Below are 21,178 nucleotides of genomic sequence, written 5' to 3'. Positions count from 1 at the left end.
TGGTCTTTCCTTTTTGACCTGTCAATACCTCTTTCAGTTTCTGCTCAGAGGGATCTAAGTACTCAGACTTGAGTGATATGGCTTTTTCTCACCACCCTTGTAATTTCACTTTTTGTTAGACTGCTATTTTGTTATTTCCTTCTGACAAGAAACCACAGCAGAATTCTGTTCCTGCATTTGTGGGCTATTATACTAAGGAAGTTCCCTTCGTGACCTCCAGAAGCATTTATACTCTCATTCCACTAGAGAGCCTTAGTTATATTCATATCAAAGAGAAAGCCTATTGCTGGATAAAGGAAGACATTTGAAAATACACATCCCTGACATGGGACTAATATCCAGCATACATAAGGAACTGCTATAAATAAATATAAGAAAGAAAAGTTTTCCAGTAGGAAAATGTGTTAAACATATGAAACAGACACGTCACAAAGAGAATATCCAAATGGTCACTAAATATATATATTTATATATATATATATAAAAGGTCAAACTTATTTGTCATCAAGAAATTGAAGAAAGTACAGAAATGTTGAGCAATGTAGTGTGTGAAACATTCTCAAAGTGAAGAATTATGGAACAAAGGTGATTTGTTACTACCTGTATTCAGTTTCTGAATGCTCAAGCAGTTTTAGGGCCTTTGAAAATATAATAGCATCTAAGATACATCTATGAATAGTAATGAAAAATGTAAAACTTTTCCATGCATATCTTCCCTTTGTTCTCTTAGGAAAAAACTTTAGAAATTCTACCAGGAGGATGCCTGGGGGGCTCAGTGGTTGAGCATCTGCCTTCACCTCAGGGCATGACCCCGGGGTCCTGGGATCGAGTCCCGCATCAGGCTCCCTGCATGGATCCTGCTTCTCTCTCTGCCTGTGTCTTTGCCTCTCTCTGTCTCTTATGAATAAATAAATAAAATATTTTTTAAAAGAAATTCTACCAAGTTTTCTGTTACATCACTATGGAATTAGTTCTTTGCAATATGTAAATTATGGAGAAGAATGAAAGAGGAACCTCTTGAATAGTCTGTGTGAATCAATGCAAAAGATGCTATAAAGCAGGAAAAAAAGACCTGCACTCTACTTCCCATTCTGCCCCTAATGGGCCATTTATTTATTTATTTATTTGAAAGGTCACTGTATCCTGACCATTTTTTCTTTAATTTAATCTTTTATATTATTTTCTTTAAGATTTTATTTATTTATTCATGAGAGACACAGAAAAAGAGGCAGAGACACAAGCAGAGGGAGAAGCAGGCTCCCCGCAGGGAGCCCAAAGAGACACTCAATCCTAGGACCCTGGGACTGGGACCTGAGCCAAAGGCAGACACTCATCCACTGAGCCACCCAGGCATCCCTATTTTATGTTATTTAAATTCAATTAATTAAATATAATGTATTATTGGTTTCAGAGGTAGAGGTCAGTGATTCATCAGTCTTATATAACACCCAGTGGCCATTCCATCATGTGCCCTCTTTAATGTCTATCACCCAGTTACCCCATCCCCCCACCTCCATCTCCTCCAGCAACCCTCAGTTAACTGGCCTTTTTTTTTTAGTGGGCAATTAACTTTCTTCTTTTGAACTTTAAGTTTAAATGAGATGATTTTATTTCTTCTTGCTCCATGTCTCAAGCAGTAACCTTCATGTTTGGGATAGTAAATCTCTGTGTGGGATATGAAAACTGTAGAGAAAGGAAATGAGAAGATCTGTGTCTTCATTCAGTAATTAGGATTTGCATGGCTGAAATCTGACCAAAGAGTAGGTAAGTACCTTCTTTCTCACTAGACTGGACAATATCTTTGTGGTGTTGGTATTGGAAGGGAATCTTATCATTCATTCAATCATTCATTCACATTCGGGTCTCATTTTTTTAATAGAAATAAGCCTTTGAATACATATTATACATAACAATTAATGTCTCCTTTCTGTACTTCTGCTCCACCCTGTGAATACTTTTGGAATTATTTGTCACATAATGTTAAAATATTTTGTATATATGTGTATTTTTCCTAGACCATAAGTTCCTATAAGACATATTTTTTTTTGTCACTAATAGAATCCTCAGTGTTTGAAATAGTACCTGTCACACAGTATTCAAGATTTGTCAGGGAGATGAATTTCCACTGAAATTCATGATGCCCTGACATTGATTAGACATACCCTAGCTTCCACCTTTCTCCACCCTGAAGTGTCCTGGGAGAGGGACATGTGAGTAAGGGAAGCAGCACCTCCAAGATCTGACCTATGGTGTTAGAAATGTATTGGAAAAGGAGGACTTAGCTGTTTATGTTCTTCATCTCTACCCCCAGATACATGATTTCTATTTATATAATCACCAGTGCATTTTTACGTTTTACCTATTAGATGTTTTCTCCCCTCAGTTGTTAATACAAATTCTTTCTTCCACAGTTCATCCACTGTCTTCTCTCCTCCATCTCAACCCCTCCACTGTGATTTTTTTGCCATCATTTGGTTCTCTTGAGGGATGAGAAACTGGTCTTTCTTTGGCAGACTGTTGCTGCAGATGAAATGTATCAGAGGACCCAATGGGGAAAGAATCCTCTCTAACCACGGATGTGTATGACAATCAAGTGCGATTCCCTTCTACTTCTCTAACTGCAAGAGCAAGTTAAAAACATAGATCTTGGAAAAGCAAAACTTTTTAGTCTCTGATAACTTAGAAACTTTAGAAAAGAAGTTTGTTTTTTTTAAAAAAAAAAAAAAAAGCAAAGAGGGGCATCTAAGTGGCTCAGTCAGGTGAGAGGCCAACTCTCGATTTCTGCTCAGGTCACAATCTTAGAGTCCTTGAGATCCAGCCCGGTGTGAAGCTCTGCTCTCAATGGGCAATCTGCTTCAGGATCCTGTCTCTCTCTCTCTCTCCCTCAGGCCCTTCCCTCCTCTTTCAAATAAATAAATATTTTTTTAAAGACAAAGACATCTAAATTATGAGAAACAAAGTATTTTGAATTATTACTAAAAAGAAAGGAAAAATTGAAATCAAAAAAGAAAAGAGCAACATGTGAAAGAATATGTATGGAAAAAATCCATAAATGTTATTATCTTACCACAGAAACTAATTTCCTTATGCTTGTTACCTTCTGGTTTCTGGTTAAATGACGCATGTTCAACATGGTTCTAAATGGTTGCAAACAAAATGTACCATATGCAGCTAATAGCATGAGCACTTAGAAACTCTGTAAAATGATCATTTAAATGAATGCACAGTAGTCCACTGTGTTGATATACAAAAGTATGTGATAACATTCTCCTGTAATAGTTTGTTTTCATGGATTATACTGGCAGCCATCTTGAAAAATGGGTGGAATCAGAGGAGTTAGGGGATCATGCACGTGATTGCCTTTGGCACAGTGTTGCCTTTCTTGCCCTCCTTATTTCTCCCAAAATACTCAATAGATATATTAGTATAATCTCTTTATATTTTATAAAACATTTTTGTGTATACTTATTCGACCTTCAAAAAAAGTTAAAATTCAGATAGAACATATTAGAATTATGTCTATCTTATCAATAAGAACTCTTACTTAGATAACTTGCACAAAGGCCACATAGCAGCTAGTCAATAACAGGAATGGATCTTAAAATATCTTCAAAATGAGCCCACGTGAGTTTTCTCTTTCTCTGAATATCCACTCCATGCATATTAGCCATCAAATTAGAAGCATCCACAAAAGAAACATATGGCACAAATCATGAATCATGTCACTCATAAGACAGATAATAATGTAAGGTCCAGTTATAATTTAAAAAATTGGAATCCTTTGGGGACTGTGTACCTGTGCACAAATGTTCTCTCACATGAAGGTATCCTGGAAAGTAGAAAGTATAATATTGTAGCATTCATGATTACAGTATTCACTTGTAAATAATTGAACATAGTCCCATCTGGGGCAATTAAAACTTTTCCTAAACAAAATGAACTCCAGAGACTATAAGGGAAAATGGAATAACTATGTATCTAAATCAGTGTCTATGTCACTTATTAGCTTGATTAGGCATCTCCATGATCCAAACAAGAATTTCGAGAACAAGAGCATTGTGAGCCTCAGTCTCCCAGGACCAAGAATTAATGGGCAATTCTTTATACTGTTCTGGGACTCTCAGCTGGAAAAAGAGTTTTCCTTCACTTTAAAGGGAAAGGTGGCTACTTCCCCGAACTCCACCAGAAATACTGCAGTTTGGAATTGAGAGACCATATGCTAACGGGCCTCATATCCTGAGGACCTGGCTTGTCTGATGCCTGTCCTTGGAACATGTATTCAAGGCAACACTGTATGCTATTCCCTGTGCTGAAACAGCAATTCCTGACATCTTCCTAAAGAGAAAGACATAAAGAATCCATATGAAACCCTGGAGCACATGTATAAAAGTGGGATTTCCCCTTCTACCTGTTGGCTCTGATGGTAGTGATTGTGGTGTTTATGAGCAGATATTATCTACACAGCACGTGTTTATGGTCTGTGTCTAAACTTCCACTCAGATGATTTTTTCCTGTCGCTCAGCTGCCCTATTCTCTTCTTCACTGGGATGTCCTCCTGAGGTTGGTTTGGGCCTGGGCTTCCAGGACAGGATCCTCTGAAGTACAGAAGTGGGTGATGACGTTTTGACATTTTCAAATGGAGAAAAAGCCCAGGATCTTTTGATTCTGTGCCCCTCTGGAATGCTTATTGAAATCAAAGATTATTTTTTTCAACCCCAGATCTATGGAATCAGAAGTGTAGACGGGGGGTGGGAGGGGACCCATTTTGCCAAGTTCCCGAAAGATTCTTCAACAGACTAACATTTAAGAATTTCTTGTAGTCATAGCACTGACTGCCTGGGAATGTTGCAGTACCTGGTCTTCAGATGTGTTCCTTATCCTTCTGGCCCCTTTCCACAGAGATCAGAGTCTTTGAGATGGAGTACAAGAAACCTACCTGTCCAGGAATCCTAAAATGAGAGGGGCTTTACTTCTGGGGCTTCTTTTTCATGAATTGCCTGAATATTTATGCAGATAATGAGTCTGGTGTATTTTTTAAAGAGGTCATTGAGAAAAAAGATTAGCAGATATTTTTCTAGCCACGTGTGCCAGCTTTATTACTGAGGGAAATCTTTGCTCCACATCGGTTTGCTTTTCTTTCTTATTTTTTCTGGTTTGCTTTTTGAGTACAATGATGTGGCTAAATCCTCTAGGAGACACTAAAAGTTCTCTTTATCTAAATCCAAATATAAGCAGCCACCTTCTAGACATGAGCTCTGGGATAAGGCTTTGTGGATTTGCTTCTTTGTGGATCTGCCACTTACCAGCTGTGTGGCCTTGAGCAAATTTCACAATCATGCTGAGCTTTGTAGTCTCAAGGATAATATGGAGTTCATTGAGTACTTACTGCTAGCAAATGGGATAATGTTTACCAAATGTCTGGATCAGTAATCAACAAATATCAAGTCCATTCACCTTATCTTCACCTCCTGTGTGTGTGCGTGTGTGTGTGTGTGTGTGTGTGTACTTGCATCAAATGTCTGTGGGCAATGGGCAGTGCAGACACATCTGGACGCATAAGATGATATAATGGGGGCCATCTTCTAGTTTGTATTTATATCAAGACCAAGAATTCTTGAAGAATTCAAATGGAGAAAAAGCACAAACTTGATTTGATGAGTTTGACCCAGTAAAATAAGCTCTATCCACCCTCAGAGAGGTATAAAATCTGAAGTATGGAGCAGTCAGTGAAATTTGACTCTGGGCCATCTCCTTTTATGATATCGGAGGGAGCAAAACCCAAAAATCTAATTTTAGTACAGCTCTCTGTGAGACATTGCTGCACCATTAGCATTTGTTGGATCAACACCTGGCAAAGTACAACGTGCAAAGTGTTAAAATACGTCTTCACCCCCTGACCTTAACTCCGTAGCAATGCCTGGTGGAGGCTGCTCCCACTATTGGGTAGTGGTGGGGCAGGAACTCTCCCAATTAGGGTATTTCTAGTGCTAATGATAATGATAGCAAGAGTGTATAAGGCTGTGAGTGGGTCCTGTGGTTCTGCCCTAACCTAAGTGCCCTAACTAAATGCCTCAGAAGGCTCTAGCTTTAGGGCACCTGAGTGGCTTAGTCAGTTAAGCACCAACTCCTGATTTTGGCTCAGGTTATATCCTCAGGGTTGTGAGTTGGAGCCCCACATAGGGCTTTGACTGGGCATGGAGCCTGCTTGGGATTCTCTTTCTCATTCTCCCTCTGCTCCTCTCTCCCCCTCTGCTACCCACCACATGCACTATCCCTCTAAAAAAAATAAAATAAAATGCTTTTTAAAATCATTTAAAAAAGAACTCTAGCTTAGAAGGGTTTAAAAAGCGAAACAAAAAATCATACAACAACAAAACCAAAAAGTAACAAAACAACCTCTAGTGTCCTGGCTTTATTCTAGCTCGTCTGACTTTATAATTTTCTCATTTCTCTGGGTTGTGACAACGCCCTGAATATTAGTGTTTAATGATAGGAGAGTGAGAAAAGGAAGAATAGAAATGCATCCAAATCATTCTCTGTCTTTACACTTACATTTCTGTGTGGCTTCTTGATCTCCATGTTTTATTTCATTATAGAAACTTCCCCAGAGGAGGCAAGGAAGAGTAATTGGGTACACAGTCAGCTAAATCTATAATTTTATCTCCAAAGGAGCATCTAAATTGGTTATCACATCAGTTATTTTACTTGATCCCAATACCCCAAATCCTGTATCCTTTGCCTAAGAATTAAAGACAATGCTCTCCTAGGGTAACCTGTACCCAGTAGCATCTTTCCAGTTGATTCCACATGCAATGATGGAAAATAAATAATATAATTACGTGTATGGAAATGAGGATCAATGATTTGCTGGGCTCATCAGAGAAAGAAGTTGATGAATCAGGAATGATTACTCTAAGTCAAATAACGGTTGGTTATATATAAGGCCTCAGCTCAGCTTTGATTCAACAGTGAAAAAGTAGAACACACAGTTAATCACCTAGATGATCACATTCCACATTGGAAGGGACTCCTGCTATAACTATAAAAACACTGCTTTTCCTGAGTCAGCTTTGACTTATCCACATTACAAGGAAGAATAGCAGATAATCTGAACATTTCTCTTTGCCTTTGGGTTATGTTTATTCATGCGCATTTTGCAATCAGGCATCTCCACATATTTGTATAACAAGTTACAAATAGCTTTTTTTTAAAGATTTTATTTTTAAGTAATCTCTACACTCAACATGGGGCTCAAACTTACAACTCTAAGATCAAGAGTTGCATCAACCAGCTAGGTGCTCAACAAATAGTTTTTTTTTTCCAAAAATAAACTACTTTCATGATGAGGCAGTCTCTCCCTCTCCCTCTCTCTCTCTCTCTCTCTCTCTCTCTCTCTCTCTCTCCACACACAGCACATCATAATAGGATTATCTGAGATTTATTTTACTAAACATTCACAATATGGATGATTCATGGGCTGTTAACAGGTATCTTTACAGCACTTAAAGTGCTATGCTTAAAATACAGTTCCAGGGGCACCTGAGTGGTTCAGCTGGTTAAGCGTCCAACTCTTGGTTTTGACTTGGGTGGTGATCTCATGGGTCATGAAATAGAGCCACACATTGGGCTCTGTGTTCAGCGGGGAGTCGGCTTGAAAGAGTCTCTCTCTGCACCCCTTCCCCCACTCATAAGCACTCTCTCTCAGTTAAATAAATCTTTTATATATGACACACACACATATATATATATATAAACTAAAAGTCTACTTCTGTATATATTTCTATTAAAAGAATTTCTGTGAGAAAATAACCTTTTTAAAAAATCTATTCCATTTCTTTAGCATTATATTCTAAATAATTCCTAATGTTGGGCCATACTAATTGCATTACCCTAGACCACATCAAATGGCTAAGTTTACTTATGTGAAAAGAGGATGATAGGCCAGTGCAGAGACAGTTCTTACAAACAGACAAATATGCTGAACCTCAGGAGGTAAGAAACCCAAGAGGATTACTTTATCTTTCCAGACATATAATACTTGAACTGAGACTAGAAGTCACAAATTCATTTAAACCTGCTCTTTGTTTGCTGTGGCTGTTTACACACTTAAGGAGAAAAAGGTATAATTATCCCATCTCTATCCCTAACATAAAAGGATAGGAAAAAGAAGAGGCACTCAGCACGAGGCTTCAGAGGAGGAGAGTGAGTTTCACAGTTATAATGTTCAAATGCATAGGTACTAAAACATGTTCTAACATCGACTGTTGATTATCCTCAGGAGCTCTAAAGGTTCTGATGTTTGCATGCCACTGAGCCCAGGAACAAAGGGCAGAAGCCATGGGCTTCATGGGCAGAAGCTGTGCATTGCCTCCTCACCTACCTCATCTAAGAAGACTTGTTTCTAATCTGTGAATTAATCTGTGAAATCACCAGCATCTAAAATATGAGTTTTATAAATTTATACTCCTAACAGGGCACAGAATGTATTTACCCTTATGTCTTATTTAATTTGCACAATTTTAAAAGTATCACTTATTTTTTACAGATTAAAATATGAAACTGTAAGAGAATTTATGAGTCAAATATTACACCATAAGTCTCAGGGCAGTGGTTGAACTAAATCTTATACTCATAGCTCAGTGCTCTTTTTGCCAACTCTGGCTAATGATTTCCTTAGTTAAAAAGGGGTCACGGAAATTTGACAAGTCAGACTAAGAAAAAAAATTCTGGATCTGTGATGCCCAATGCTGTAGCCTCTAGCCACATGTGGCTACTGAGCATTTCAAATGTGGCTAGTGTGATTTTAGAAGTGCTGTAAGTATAAAACACATTAAGAACTTCAAAGGTCTGTACCAAAAAAGAAGATAAAATAGTTCATTAGAATTTTATAACATAATACATAGATCCTTAAAGAAGGAATTTTTATATCATTACATGTTGAAATGAGAAAATTTTACATATATCAAGTTAACTGAAGTAGTAAAACTGACTTCAACTCTTTGTTTTCACTTTTTTAAAAAAAGGGACTTCTGAAATTTCCAATTACCCATATGACTGCATGTATTCCTACTGGGCAATGCTGACCTGGCACTGCTGCCCAAGCTGTAAAATACTTTTGATTGTGATAGTTTTAACAGCACTGTGTGGGGCATTCACATGTTTAAAAACACGTTGTAAGCTATTAAATTACTTTTGAGTTCCTGAAAGTATTTGAGATCTGAATCAGGTCTGAGTCAGTATAGTAGATCATTTTGGAAAGTGGTCAAATACAACCTAAAAAGTTTTAACTCCTAAAAACCAAAACTTACTATTTGCTGGACGATTAGATAAAGTAGATACTTCTTTTTATTATTATTATTATTTTTGCCTATGTTAGCATTGCGAGCTCACGTTGTTAACAACGCTAACATGTACACACTGTTAGCATTGTTCATGTCTATGTGGATTAAGGTATGACTTTATAACATTTCTTTCCTGCAAACACAAAAGCATAATACAATTTGTTGAAATAAGCTATCAGACCTGCAGCTTTCACTGTCTGAAGTCTCTGAGTCTATATAGGTGGCAAAATACTGAAATGCAAAATACAGTTTTATCTTCCATCCAAGAAAGTTATTCTTGAGAAGCTGTTTCCAAAGATGGGCTTCCCATCTTTCCCAGAACACTTTCTGGTGCAGAGAAGAAGCAAACAAAGAGGTTCAGAGGAAGATAAGAAGAATGAAGAATGATGATTTCAGCTCCAGGAGACAATAACCTAAAACAATGCTTCTCGCACTTTAATATACACACAGATCCTATGGCAATCTTGCCAAAATGTAGATCCTGACTCAATTGGTATGAGTTAGGTTTTGAGATGGTACATAAATTTGCAGATCTTACAAATTTCCAAATAATGCTGATGCTGGGTCTGTGGACTGCACAATGAGTAGCAAGGACCTAAAGCACTGAAATGTGTGAAAAGAGGAAAATACAGGAGAGAAAATCATAACTAACTGCAGTAGAAGGCAGAAGGGTTCAGGGCCCTGGAACGGAATAAGGAATAGAGGCAGGACAGAAGACATGTGAATTTGATAGAGATTCCAGTAGGAATTAGAGGAAATGTGGGACAATTAGAAACGTAGCCAGACTGCTCAGTGTGCTTGTGTTGTTCAGGACAGTCTGAAGACACACATGAGAAGAGATTTAAGGCCAAAACTGGGTATATGTATCTTCTTGAACATCCTTTGGTATCTCTCTCTCTCTGTGGTCTCTGTGACCAGACTATTCTTGTGTATGCTGATTGGTAAGGGATGAAGGGAAAAGAAGATCCTGGAATAATTCAGCATCAGACTAAGTGCAATTGGACAATCTCTCTTTTGCACGTGGTTCCCCTATGTCATCCCTCAGGATGGGAGAAGAAGAGCAGATGCAAAAGTCATGCGTTTCTAGAATTCTTCGGAGAACAGCCGTTCAGTGTTATGAAGCTTCTTTGTTTTCAACTGATTTGGGAAATTGGGAGGAGGCACCTGCATCCTTGAGAATGCAAGTGGCCAAAGGAAGTGTGCTTCGTCCTAATGTGACAGTAATAGATTGAAAGTAGGAGGACATGAACGGCTCCTTGAAGAGCCAGGCAGAAAGATAGGTCCTGGGCTGGGCACGTTGAGAAAATGCTAAACCGGGTGTCTGAGCAGGGCTCTGTATAAACTCTGGGTGAACATGAATTTAGACAGTGCTCTATGACAGCCCAACACTGAAAGAGAAATTTAAAGTTTTTCAGAGATAAGGCCTGGTTTGGCCCCAAAGCAGGTAACTCCAGGTCGTGTGCCATCTTTGTCCCCTCGTGAGAGAAGTGTGAGTGAAAGATAGGACACAGTACATGGGAGCCTCCAGTGGAAGCACAAATATCCGGGTTGTTTGCATTGCCAAAAGCAGCAGTGCTGACTATAGAGCATTCAATCATGCTCAGAGGCCTTGGTGAGAGGGGTAGGCTTAGCCCACAGGATCACCCAAGAGTTGGAAGGCAAAAACTGTTTTAGGAGGTTTGCTGTTCTACCGTTATTCAGCTTTACCGAAGTGTATGAAGAATAAACTTCCTACCTAAAAATCACTTGTGATTAGATTAAAAATAGAACGAACATGCAAATGAAAACACAGTTTCTTAAAAGGTTCCAAGGCACACTAGTGCTAAAATATGTTTCGTTAAAAAGCATGTGGGGGACTCTACAATCAAATTAATTTGGAAAATATTGTGTTACCTAGCTCTCTTGAAGATTCCTAAATATCTTACAGTTAAGAAAATTAATTAATTTATTATTATAGTTATTTTTTTTTTAGTTAAGAAACCTATTTAACTTTGGCTGCTTTGCTTTAGAAAGCCTCTCCTGTGTCTTTAGGCTTCTCTCTGGCTCTAGAGTTAAGCATTTCATACTTGGCTAAAAGAATTTGACATGCCGGAGAGCCTGCTAAAGTTCATTTCTAGTTCCTAAAACCTACAGTTAAATAGATGCTTACTTACTATGTTATCAAAGTTCTGCCTTGGGGGGTGTGGGGTTCAAAATCCCTGCACATCAATGGAGGCGCAAGTGTGGTGCCAAGGCACATTTTCATGCCAGAAGTACCTGGGCTACAGGGAATTGGAGACGGGCTAGGATTCTGACTGCCTGATTTGGCTCTTTTCCTCTCATCTCCACAGATTTCTCAGAAGAGAATGGGCCTAAGAAATCAATCTGCAGTGACTGGGTTTCTTCTTTCAGGACTAACCAACCAACCTGAGCTTCAGCTGCCTCTTTTCTGCCTCTTCTCAGGGATTTATGCAGTTACAGTGGCAGGAAATCTCGGAATGATCTCAATAATTGGGTTGAGTTCTCAACTTCACACCCCCATGTACCATTTCCTCAGTAGTCTGTCTTTTTTAGATGTATGCTATTCTTCTGTTATTACCCCCAGAATGTTGGCAGACTTTTTATGCAATGATAAAGCTATCTCCTATTCTGGATGCATGACTCAGCTATTTTTTTTTTGCATTTTTGTCATTTCTGAGTGCTACATGTTAGCTGCCATGGCCTATGATCGCTATGTCGCCATCTGCAGCCCCCTGCTGTACCATGTCATCATGTCTCCTCGGGCTTGTTCTCTGCTGGTAGCTGCTGGCTTCTCAGTAGGCTTGATTGATGCTATGATCCATGGAGGTTGTGTATTAAGGCTGACTTTCTGTGGCCCAAACATCATTAAACATTATTTCTGTGACATCATTCCACTTATTCAACTCTCTTGTTCAAGCACTTATATTGATGAGCTTTTGATTTTTGTCATTGGCGGATTTAACATGGTAGCCACCAGCCTGACGATCATCATTTCTTATGGTTTCATCCTCTCCAAAATCCTCCACATCCACTCTATGCAGGGCAGGTCCAAAGCCTTCAGCACCTGCAGCTCCCACTTGACAGCTGTTCTAATATTCTATGGGACTCTCATGTCCATGTATCTCAAACCTACTTCCAGCAGGTCACTCATCCAGGAGAAAGTGTCCTCGGTATTTTATACCACTGTGATTCCCATGTTGAATCCCTTGATATACAGTCTGAGGAATAAGGAAGTAAAAAATGCACTCATGAAACTCTTAAAAAGAAAAATATCTTTATAATGAATATGTTCTTTAGTAAGATTTATTTATGTTTTTATAATCATCATGTGCATGTATACGTGTTTATACCCTGACTCTTTAAAAGTCATTTGAGGTGAGATGAAATTATATACATAATTTTATATATTAGTATATACATAACATAAATTTGTAACATCTAAAATGTAATTAATATATATTTATTAACATTTGTACTCTCCAGAGAATCCCTCTTTGTTTCCATCCACGATGTATAAAATAGATTTAGGGGCACTTGAGTGGCTCAGTTGGTTAAGTGTCTGCCTTCAGCTCAGGTCATGATCCCAGGGTCCTGGGATCCAGCCCTGTGTCAGGCTCCCTGTTCAGCAGGGAGTCTCTTCTCCCTCTCGCTCTGCACCCACCTCCTGCTCAAGAACTCACACTCTCGCTCTCTCTCAAATAAATAAATATAATCTTTAAAAAAGATATAATTTTAGGGATGAAAAGTCAATAAATTCAAGTAGCAGACAAGTCGTTAACCATAACGCAATAAAACTGAAATCTCAGTTTTATTTTATTGCATTGTGGTTAACTTAATAGCATTGTATGGTGACAGATGGTAGCTACACTTGCAGTAAGTATAGCACAACATATAGATTTGTTGAATCACTATGTTGTATACCTGAAACTAATGTAACCTTGTGTGTAAACTATATTTCAGTAAAAAAATTTTTTTGAAAAAAAGAAAAGTGCATAAGAATTGGGAACAATAATGTAATCTACCAAAGTTGGTTAATATTTGCCATATATATCTTTTTTCTATCCTTTTATTTTTTTCAGCTATTTCTGCTTCTGATTTAGATTTGTCTCCAGTAACCAGATATAGTTTGATTTTTTTTTAAACCTAATCCAACAGTTTCTGACTTTTAATAGAAATGTCAAAGTTTCAAGGCTTTGATTGGATGAACCAATGGGTCCCAGAAACTAAGTGATATTGTGATATAGAATGAAACACAATAGACAAAAGCCACAACGCAAAGAACACACATGAAAGGACACTGTCAGAGAGTCGTGCCAGTTGGACACTTCTCCATTACATATCTTCTCTTTTGGAAGGGTCTCAACCCCATATCTTTTGGAGATTACATTCAGTCAATTTAGAAAATGGCACTTAATCATCACTCCAATTCACCAACCTGAGGATTTTTAGGCCAATATGAGGACCAAGTATAGTCTAATATAATAAATGAAGAGAAAGTCACCTTTTGTAGCTTTTGGCAAGAATAGGAGAATTTCTCTTCATTTTAACAGAGGGGAAAAAAAAGGAAAGTTTATCATTTTCAGAGCAGTGACAGGATTATTATTGCCAGCATCCCTGGGAAAGGAAAACTGACATCATTTTGTCAATTATTGGGGAACATCAAAAGTTTCCTAGGTTTCAATTTCCCTAAAGTTCTAAAGCAGGCCACCAAGCTTTTATTAACTGAATAAAACAAAACACCTGTGATAATTCCCCTGGAGTCCGGAATGTGTCAATTTGGCATCTCTAACTAAACTTTGTGATTGTTTTCTCAGGGCTAAAATTCTTTGATTACAAAATAGTAATTAACCTCTCTCACCTCATATTCCCAAGAGCTATTCTCAATTAAATCCTTGAGAGCGAGCAAGAGCTTCAAATATTACTGTTTATTCATGGCCTATTTTCATAGAGGAAAGGACACATCACATCCCACATACAGGAAAAAAAAAAGGTAGAGATTCAAAGTTCCATTTATCTATAAAGGGTTCAGAGTTTTCAGAATAAATACAGAAAACAAGTGGTAATCAGCTTGATGGATTTTGTGACAAAGCTGTACAGATACAACAGGCCATCTATAATAAGTCTCTCAGGGTAGAGAAATATTGGGAAGGTTACTGATTTTTAGACCTCGATAGAACTACATGATCCTAAATATCCCTTCCAATCCTGAGATTATTCTGAATCTAAAATGCTCTGGTTATTCAATTACTCAAAGTAGCAAAACCAGCATTTCCAGACTTGGAAAACAAGGTGACAGTAACATTTCTTTTCTGGCTAAACTAAAAAACTGAGTCGATTTAGCTTTGTGTATCTTGTCACTCATTTGGACCATAACTTGGAGCTTCTATGATCTTGTCTCTCTTCTCTACAAAAGTGGAGATAGGAATCTATATTATGCTTATCTCTAAAGAATGTAGTCTTTGGAGTCAAACAGAAATGTACTTGAATCTGGCTCTGCCACACACAATCTATGGGACTTTGGGTAAGTGATTCAACCTCTACAAATTTCAGGGGTTTTTTGTGTGTGCAAAATGTAGATCACAACAATACCTACTTCCTACTTCAGAAGGTCATTGAATTTATTCACAGGAATAGCAGAGCCTCGAATAAATTAAAACAACTGACAGGAGAATATGACAAACTCAGAATCAATCATAGGGATCATTTAATATTTGCCTATCAGAAACAGCTCAAAACAAAAAGGTTGTATGGAAACAAGAGCTGCAAATCTAAAAATTGGCAAGAAAATATTGCATATAAGATATGGATGATACACATTCTCTTCTGATGCCATCTAAATTTTTTTATTTATTTTATTTTTTAGCCATCTAAATTTTTAATGTGTTAACGGAATTCTGGCACATAATACCAAGAACTCAAAGTACGCTAACTCATATCACAACTATGACTTGAAACCTAAAAGTAGACATCAAGACGTTTTGAGGAGATGAGAATAGTGACTTTGAAAAAGCTTCAAGCCAGTACTGGGACAATTGGTAGAAGTAACTACTAGGGGAAAAAAAGGTAATACCTTGAGCAAATAAGGAACTTTCAAAGGGTCAGAAATAACCAAATATGAAATAAGATAAAAGAATTAGCAGTGAATTTCCCACAACTGGAAGATTCTAAACATAGATGGTTTGACTTCTGCTGAAGAAGAAGCAGTAAGTTTGTACAATGATTCCTGGACAACAAGTAGTGAGTCTTCCAAGAAATCCAAATCAGAGGGGAAAAAAATACTCCATTTCATCATTCAAGGAATCAAACAAATACAATTGTGAAAAATTATATTTCTTTTTATATTTAAATATAAAAATACATGCTTATAGTATCAGTTTTGAGTTGTCTGCAGGGTATAAGAATAGCTTCCTTTTTTTTTTTTTTTTTTTTTTTTTTAGATTTTATCTATTTATTCATGAGAGACACAGAGAGGCAGAAACACAGGCAGAGGGAGAAGCAGGCCAGGATCACGCCCTGGGTCAAAGGCAGACACTCAACCACTGAGCCACCCAGGCGTCCCAATAGCTTCTAACTAGCAAGAAAAATCATATCAAATTATTTGCATATTTAATGAATTGTTCAAACAGTGACTTGTTGATCTTGTTCCATACACACAAATATTTTAGGATTTAAAATATTAATCAATGTATTTGTTGAAATCTTCCCCTACAATGATACTTTGTTTTTATGGTTCTATGATTTTTCTTTTCCTTATAGGTGTTGAAGTTCTTTATTAGGTAAAGATATAGTTAGAACTGTAATAAGTTCATGATGAATTGAAACTTTTAAAATCAAAGTGTGGCCCTATCAATCCCTAATTTTGCCTTACTGCCTATTTTGCCAGTTATTGTTTTTTTTTAAGATTTTATTTATTTATTCATGAGAGAGAGAGAGAGAGACAGAGACAGAGACAGAGACAGAGACAGAGACACAGGTAGAGAAAGAAGCAGGCTCCATGCAGGGAGCCTGATGGGGACTCAATCCTGGGTCTCCAGGATCATGCCCTGGGCCAAAGGCTGAGCTAAACCACGGGGCCACCCAGGCTGCCCTATTTTGCCAGTTATTAATATAAGTTCCCCACTATCTAAAAGTATAGTATTGCTATGAAAACTTTGGTAAACCAAGATGGGATAAAGTGAAAAAACAATTACCATTAATATATATGGAAAATTCTTTAAGCATTCCTGGATGCCAAAAATAACTTCTCTTCACCGATACCTTTAGGACATCTCTTGCTAATAGATGCACAAAATAAATGGAGGTAAAGAACAGATACTGGCAGACAGTTCAAAGCAGAGTTCAATGCTTAGATGCTGGTGTAGCTCCCTGGGAAAAAGCTTGGTGACGCCACTTTCTGCTCCGCATGGGTGCTGCCTCTACAACGGCTCTACAAGTACAAAACATACGCAAAGATTCTCATGGGGTTTCTGGATTTCTATAAGATAGCAAAAACAGACACCAATAGTCTGTTGGCCTTGAAAATGAAGTGGCAAAATGGGAACTTTCGAAAAGGAAGGGACACTTGCATGGACACATTAACTTTTCTTTGGGATTAGTATATGTTTGACAAATCTTTTTTTTTTAGGATTTATTTATTTATTTTACAGGGTAGGGAGGGACCGAGGGAAAGAATCTCAAGCAGACTCCTTGCTGAGCACAAAGTTGCTTTGGGGCTTGATCCCAGGACCTTGAGATCACCACCTGAACCTAAACCAAGAGTCAGGCGCTCAACTGACTGAGCCACTCAGGTGACCCTAGCAAATCTTTTCTAAAAATCCTTTCATTTTCAATTTTTCTATTTATCTTTTATGTATGTCTCTTATAAATAGAATACAATATGAATTGTTTTTTTAATATAATATTACAATGTCTGTCTTTAAAGAATTTAGTTCAGTTTTCCTTTATTGTGATAATTAATAAACTGGAACTGGTTTCTACAACTTACTTTATCTTTTCCTTTGTCCCAGTTTTTTAATTAACGGATTGCTTTAACCATTGATATTTATCTGCATCTTTGTTGTAGTGGAGTTTTGACTTCCTTATGCCATTTTTTCCTTTCTATGGATTTGGAAATTATCTACTGTATTTTCATTCTTTCAGTGAGTACTCTAGAAAATTTAAGAGGCTTATTTAACTTAAAACCTAAAAGAAAACAATGGTTCATCCCCTCTCAAATGAAGGCCTTAGCTCCAATTGTCCTCTCCACACTTTTATCCTGTTATCATCCTTATACCAATTCTAGCTTAACTCCACAAATTCAACACTATTATTACTTTTCACGGAGAATTTCTTTTTTTTTTTTTCCCACGGAGAATTTCTATTTAGACTTCTATATGTGTTTACCATTTTATTTATTTCTCATTCCTCTTTATACCTTAAATCATCTCCATTATTTTCCTTATGCTTGAATTATATTTAGAAGTTACTTTGTAATTCATCCCTTGGTAGCAGATTTCTGAAGTTTTTCCCTGAAATATACTTATTTTACAACAGAAGATAGCCTTACTGGATTTCTCATTGTGAGTTGGCAGTTTATTTTCTGCCCCACTTTAAGATATTATTTAACTAATTTTTAGTTTCACAGCTGCTGTAGAGAAGCCGACAGTCACTCTGTTTTCCCACGTAAGAGACCTGCCCTTTCTTGTTCTCCACATCCTCTCTTTGGTGCTCTGACTGTTTCTCTGTAAATGCTGTCCACCTTTGCTTTCTGTGCTCCCTCCTGCAGGACATGACAGACTATACATATAAATATTCCCATTCCACCATTTTGTTTTGTTTTATATTTTAAGCAAAATTCCATTCCTTCGAACGCTCATATTTTGCAAGTATACCTCTCTTTCTTTCATTAAAGAGAAATTCCTTTGATACATCTTCCTATTTGCTAATCTAGTTGGGTTTTTTGGGTTTTGTTTTTCCGGATCAGATGAGATAAACTACCAGGAGGGTATTTTTGTTTTGTTTTTGAGTGTAGTTGGCACACAGTATTACTTTAGTACCATATGGTACAAAAAAAAAAAAAAACTTTTTTTTAAAGATTTATTTATTTATTTATTTATTTATTTATTTATTTATTTGAGAGACAGAGAGAAAGTGTGGGGTGGGAGGGGCAGAGGGACAGGGGAGAGAGAATCCCAGGCAGATTCTATGCTGAGCATGGAGTCCAACACAGGGTTCAATCCTAGAACCCCGAGGTCATGACCTGAACCAAGAATTGGACATTTCACTGACTACACCACCCAGGCACTCCCAACATGGTGTTTTAAATTATATCTGATCCATTGTTCATCCCATCTCACCTTACTTGAAACAATTGAGTTATTACTTCAACAATACTCTTTTTCTTTTTTTTAAATTCTGTACATTCCATTGGGTCTTTTTAGAAGTCAACTTGGTAGTTTTAAAACTACCAAGTTAAAAAAAAATTAAAATAATAAATAAATAAATAAATAAATAAATAAATAAATAAATAATAAAACTACCAAGTTGTAGTTTTAAAAAACACTGATATTTTTTGTGGCATTCTCACTTTTAAAATTACAACCTTTATTTCTTGAAATATTCCATATATAAATGTACTATATAATATATCTAATGGTTGCAAACTTTGCTGTCCTTGTACAAAATCTCTTACTCTATTATTTCTTTTTTCTACTCTCAATTTATGGTAGTGCAATTGTCAGCCTGTTTGGAAATCTTTGTCCAAAAGTTCTTTGCTTCTTCTTAATGTCTGGGAGTTCTTGGGGGCCTAATTTGGGGAATTTTTCTTCTGGAAGGGATTTGCTTCTCTTCCCGTTGCTTGGCATTCCTCACCGAGGGACACTTCTCTCCAAGATGTGGTTGAGAGATGGTCTCAGAATTTGCTTTCTAGCTTCACTGATGTTCCAGCACTGGAAGTTTCATAGCAAGGTCTCCATAACAGTATGATCACAGGGTCACCCTGCTTCTCACTTATGCTTGTTGGTACAAGTCAAATCTTCTGCCTTGGTTCCCTGCTCCTTTGGTGTTCTCTGTTTCCCTCACCTATTCTCTGTTATGGCTGGTGCAGGTCCCAGCCACCCTAATCTTGGCTACCAGGTCTTTATGCTCCAACACCAGCCCCTGAAGCTTTGACACCTGACTGCCTGGCCTCAGTCCCCTCTACTCTGAGTTCAGCTCCTGTTTCTTTGTTTGTTATTTAGAAAATGGATCCAGACACCTCTCAGGGACTGTGTCCTATCCAATTCTTATTGCAATTTAAGAGAATCCTTCAGATCCTAATAGTCTGGTCAGCCTCAATACAGGAGGGAAAATTGAATTTTTGTCTGATGACTTGTCTTTCCTCATCAAAGTCTGATACGAGGTTATCAGCTAACCTGAATTTGGATTTGGATTAAAGGAAGGAAATAGAAGAAATATATTCATGTAATAGAAATCAAAAAGTTGAAGTTTAAAGGAACCACAGAAATATTTTTCCAACCCATCAACTATAAGGATGGGAACAGAGGCCAAGCAAGATAATTTGATTTGCCTGAAGCTACATAATACAGTCAGAGACAGGACTAGGTCCTCGCCCTCTTGAATGTTCTCTCTAGCAAAATTTGAAAGACATCTTATACTATTCTATTTTTCTTCACCCCTCCAGTAGACATGGCTATGAGAAACCAGAGTACTTTGACTGAATTTACGTTGGTCTCCTTTCCTGTCATCCAAGAGCTTCAAATCTTGCTGTTTGTCATTCTTCTGATGGTTTATATACTTACCATAACAGGAAACATTGTCATCATTTCCTTAATATGGACTGATAATCGTCTCCAAACACCAATGTATTTCTTCCTTAGTAATCTGTCATTTTTGGACATTTTGTTCACAACCACTATTGCCCCAAAGTTGCTAGCTTGTCTCTTAGAAAAGAAGAAAACGATATCCTTTGCTGGGTGCATCACTCAAATTTATTTCTACTTCTTTCTGGGGACAGTGGAGTTTATCCTCCTGGCAGTAATGTCCTTTGACCGCTACGTGGCCATCTGTAACCCTCTGCGCTACACCATCATCATGAACAGCAGGGTCTGTCTCCTGCTGGTTCTGGGCTGCTGGGTGGGAGCCTTCCTCTCAGTGCTGTGCCCAACTATCGTGGTCTCCAGACTGCCTTACTGCACTGAAGAAATTAGTAATTTCTTCTGTGACATTGCCCCTTTACTGCAGGTGGCCTGCATAGACACTCATTTCATTGAGATGATAAACTTCCTCTTGTCCTCTCTTGTCCTCCTGACCTCACTAGTATTCACCATCGTGTCCTACACCTACATCATCTCTACCATCCTGCACATCCCCTCAGCCCAAGGACGTCAGAAGGCCTTTTCCACCTGTGCTTCTCACATCACGGTTGTGTCCATTGCCTATGGGAGCAACATTTTCATGTACATGAGGCCCAGCCAGAGTCATTCACTGGAGTTTGACAAGGTGACAGCTGTCCTTACCACAATGGTAACCCCTCTTCTGAACCCCTTCATTTACAGCTTAAGGAACGAAAAAGTAAAGGAAATCTTGAGAGAGTCAATTAGCAGGATAGTTCTACCATATTCCAAGGGCACTTGACAGTAAGCAATTTCAGGGAATCTGAGCTATGCCTTCTCTACATGACACCTGGAGCTGTATGAAGAGTGACACCGTAGTGGACTGAACTCTCAGAACCCATTGGCAAGATGAAGCATGGAAAACCAAACACATCATCAATAGTGAAGCATGAAAAACCAGAAAAGAATAAAAGAATCCCATGTCCCCTCAGTCCTGGAAATATTTTGCACATAGTAACCTAGGAT

General features: G+C 37.8%; 2 protein-coding genes across 2 annotated transcripts; both read left to right on the top strand.

Moving 5' to 3' along the window:
* Positions 1–11,686: 11,686 nt before the first annotated feature.
* Positions 11,687–12,622, top strand: LOC129496547 (olfactory receptor 8D4). The gene has a single exon (XM_055304599.1). The coding sequence runs from the start codon at positions 11,687–11,689 to the stop codon at positions 12,620–12,622; it is 936 nt and encodes a 311-aa protein (XP_055160574.1).
* A 7,390-nt stretch (positions 12,623–20,012) lies between these two features.
* LOC129496944 (olfactory receptor 6M1-like) lies at positions 20,013–20,954 on the top strand. The gene has a single exon (XM_055305290.1). The coding sequence runs from the start codon at positions 20,013–20,015 to the stop codon at positions 20,952–20,954; it is 942 nt and encodes a 313-aa protein (XP_055161265.1).
* Positions 20,955–21,178: the final 224 nt, after the last annotated feature.

Source organism: Nyctereutes procyonoides, unplaced genomic scaffold (assembly GCF_905146905.1).
Source record: "Nyctereutes procyonoides isolate TBG_1078 unplaced genomic scaffold, NYPRO_anot_genome, whole genome shotgun sequence".
Lineage (NCBI taxonomy): Eukaryota > Metazoa > Chordata > Mammalia > Carnivora > Canidae > Nyctereutes > Nyctereutes procyonoides.
This window is presented reverse-complemented; position numbering and strand designations above follow the sequence as displayed.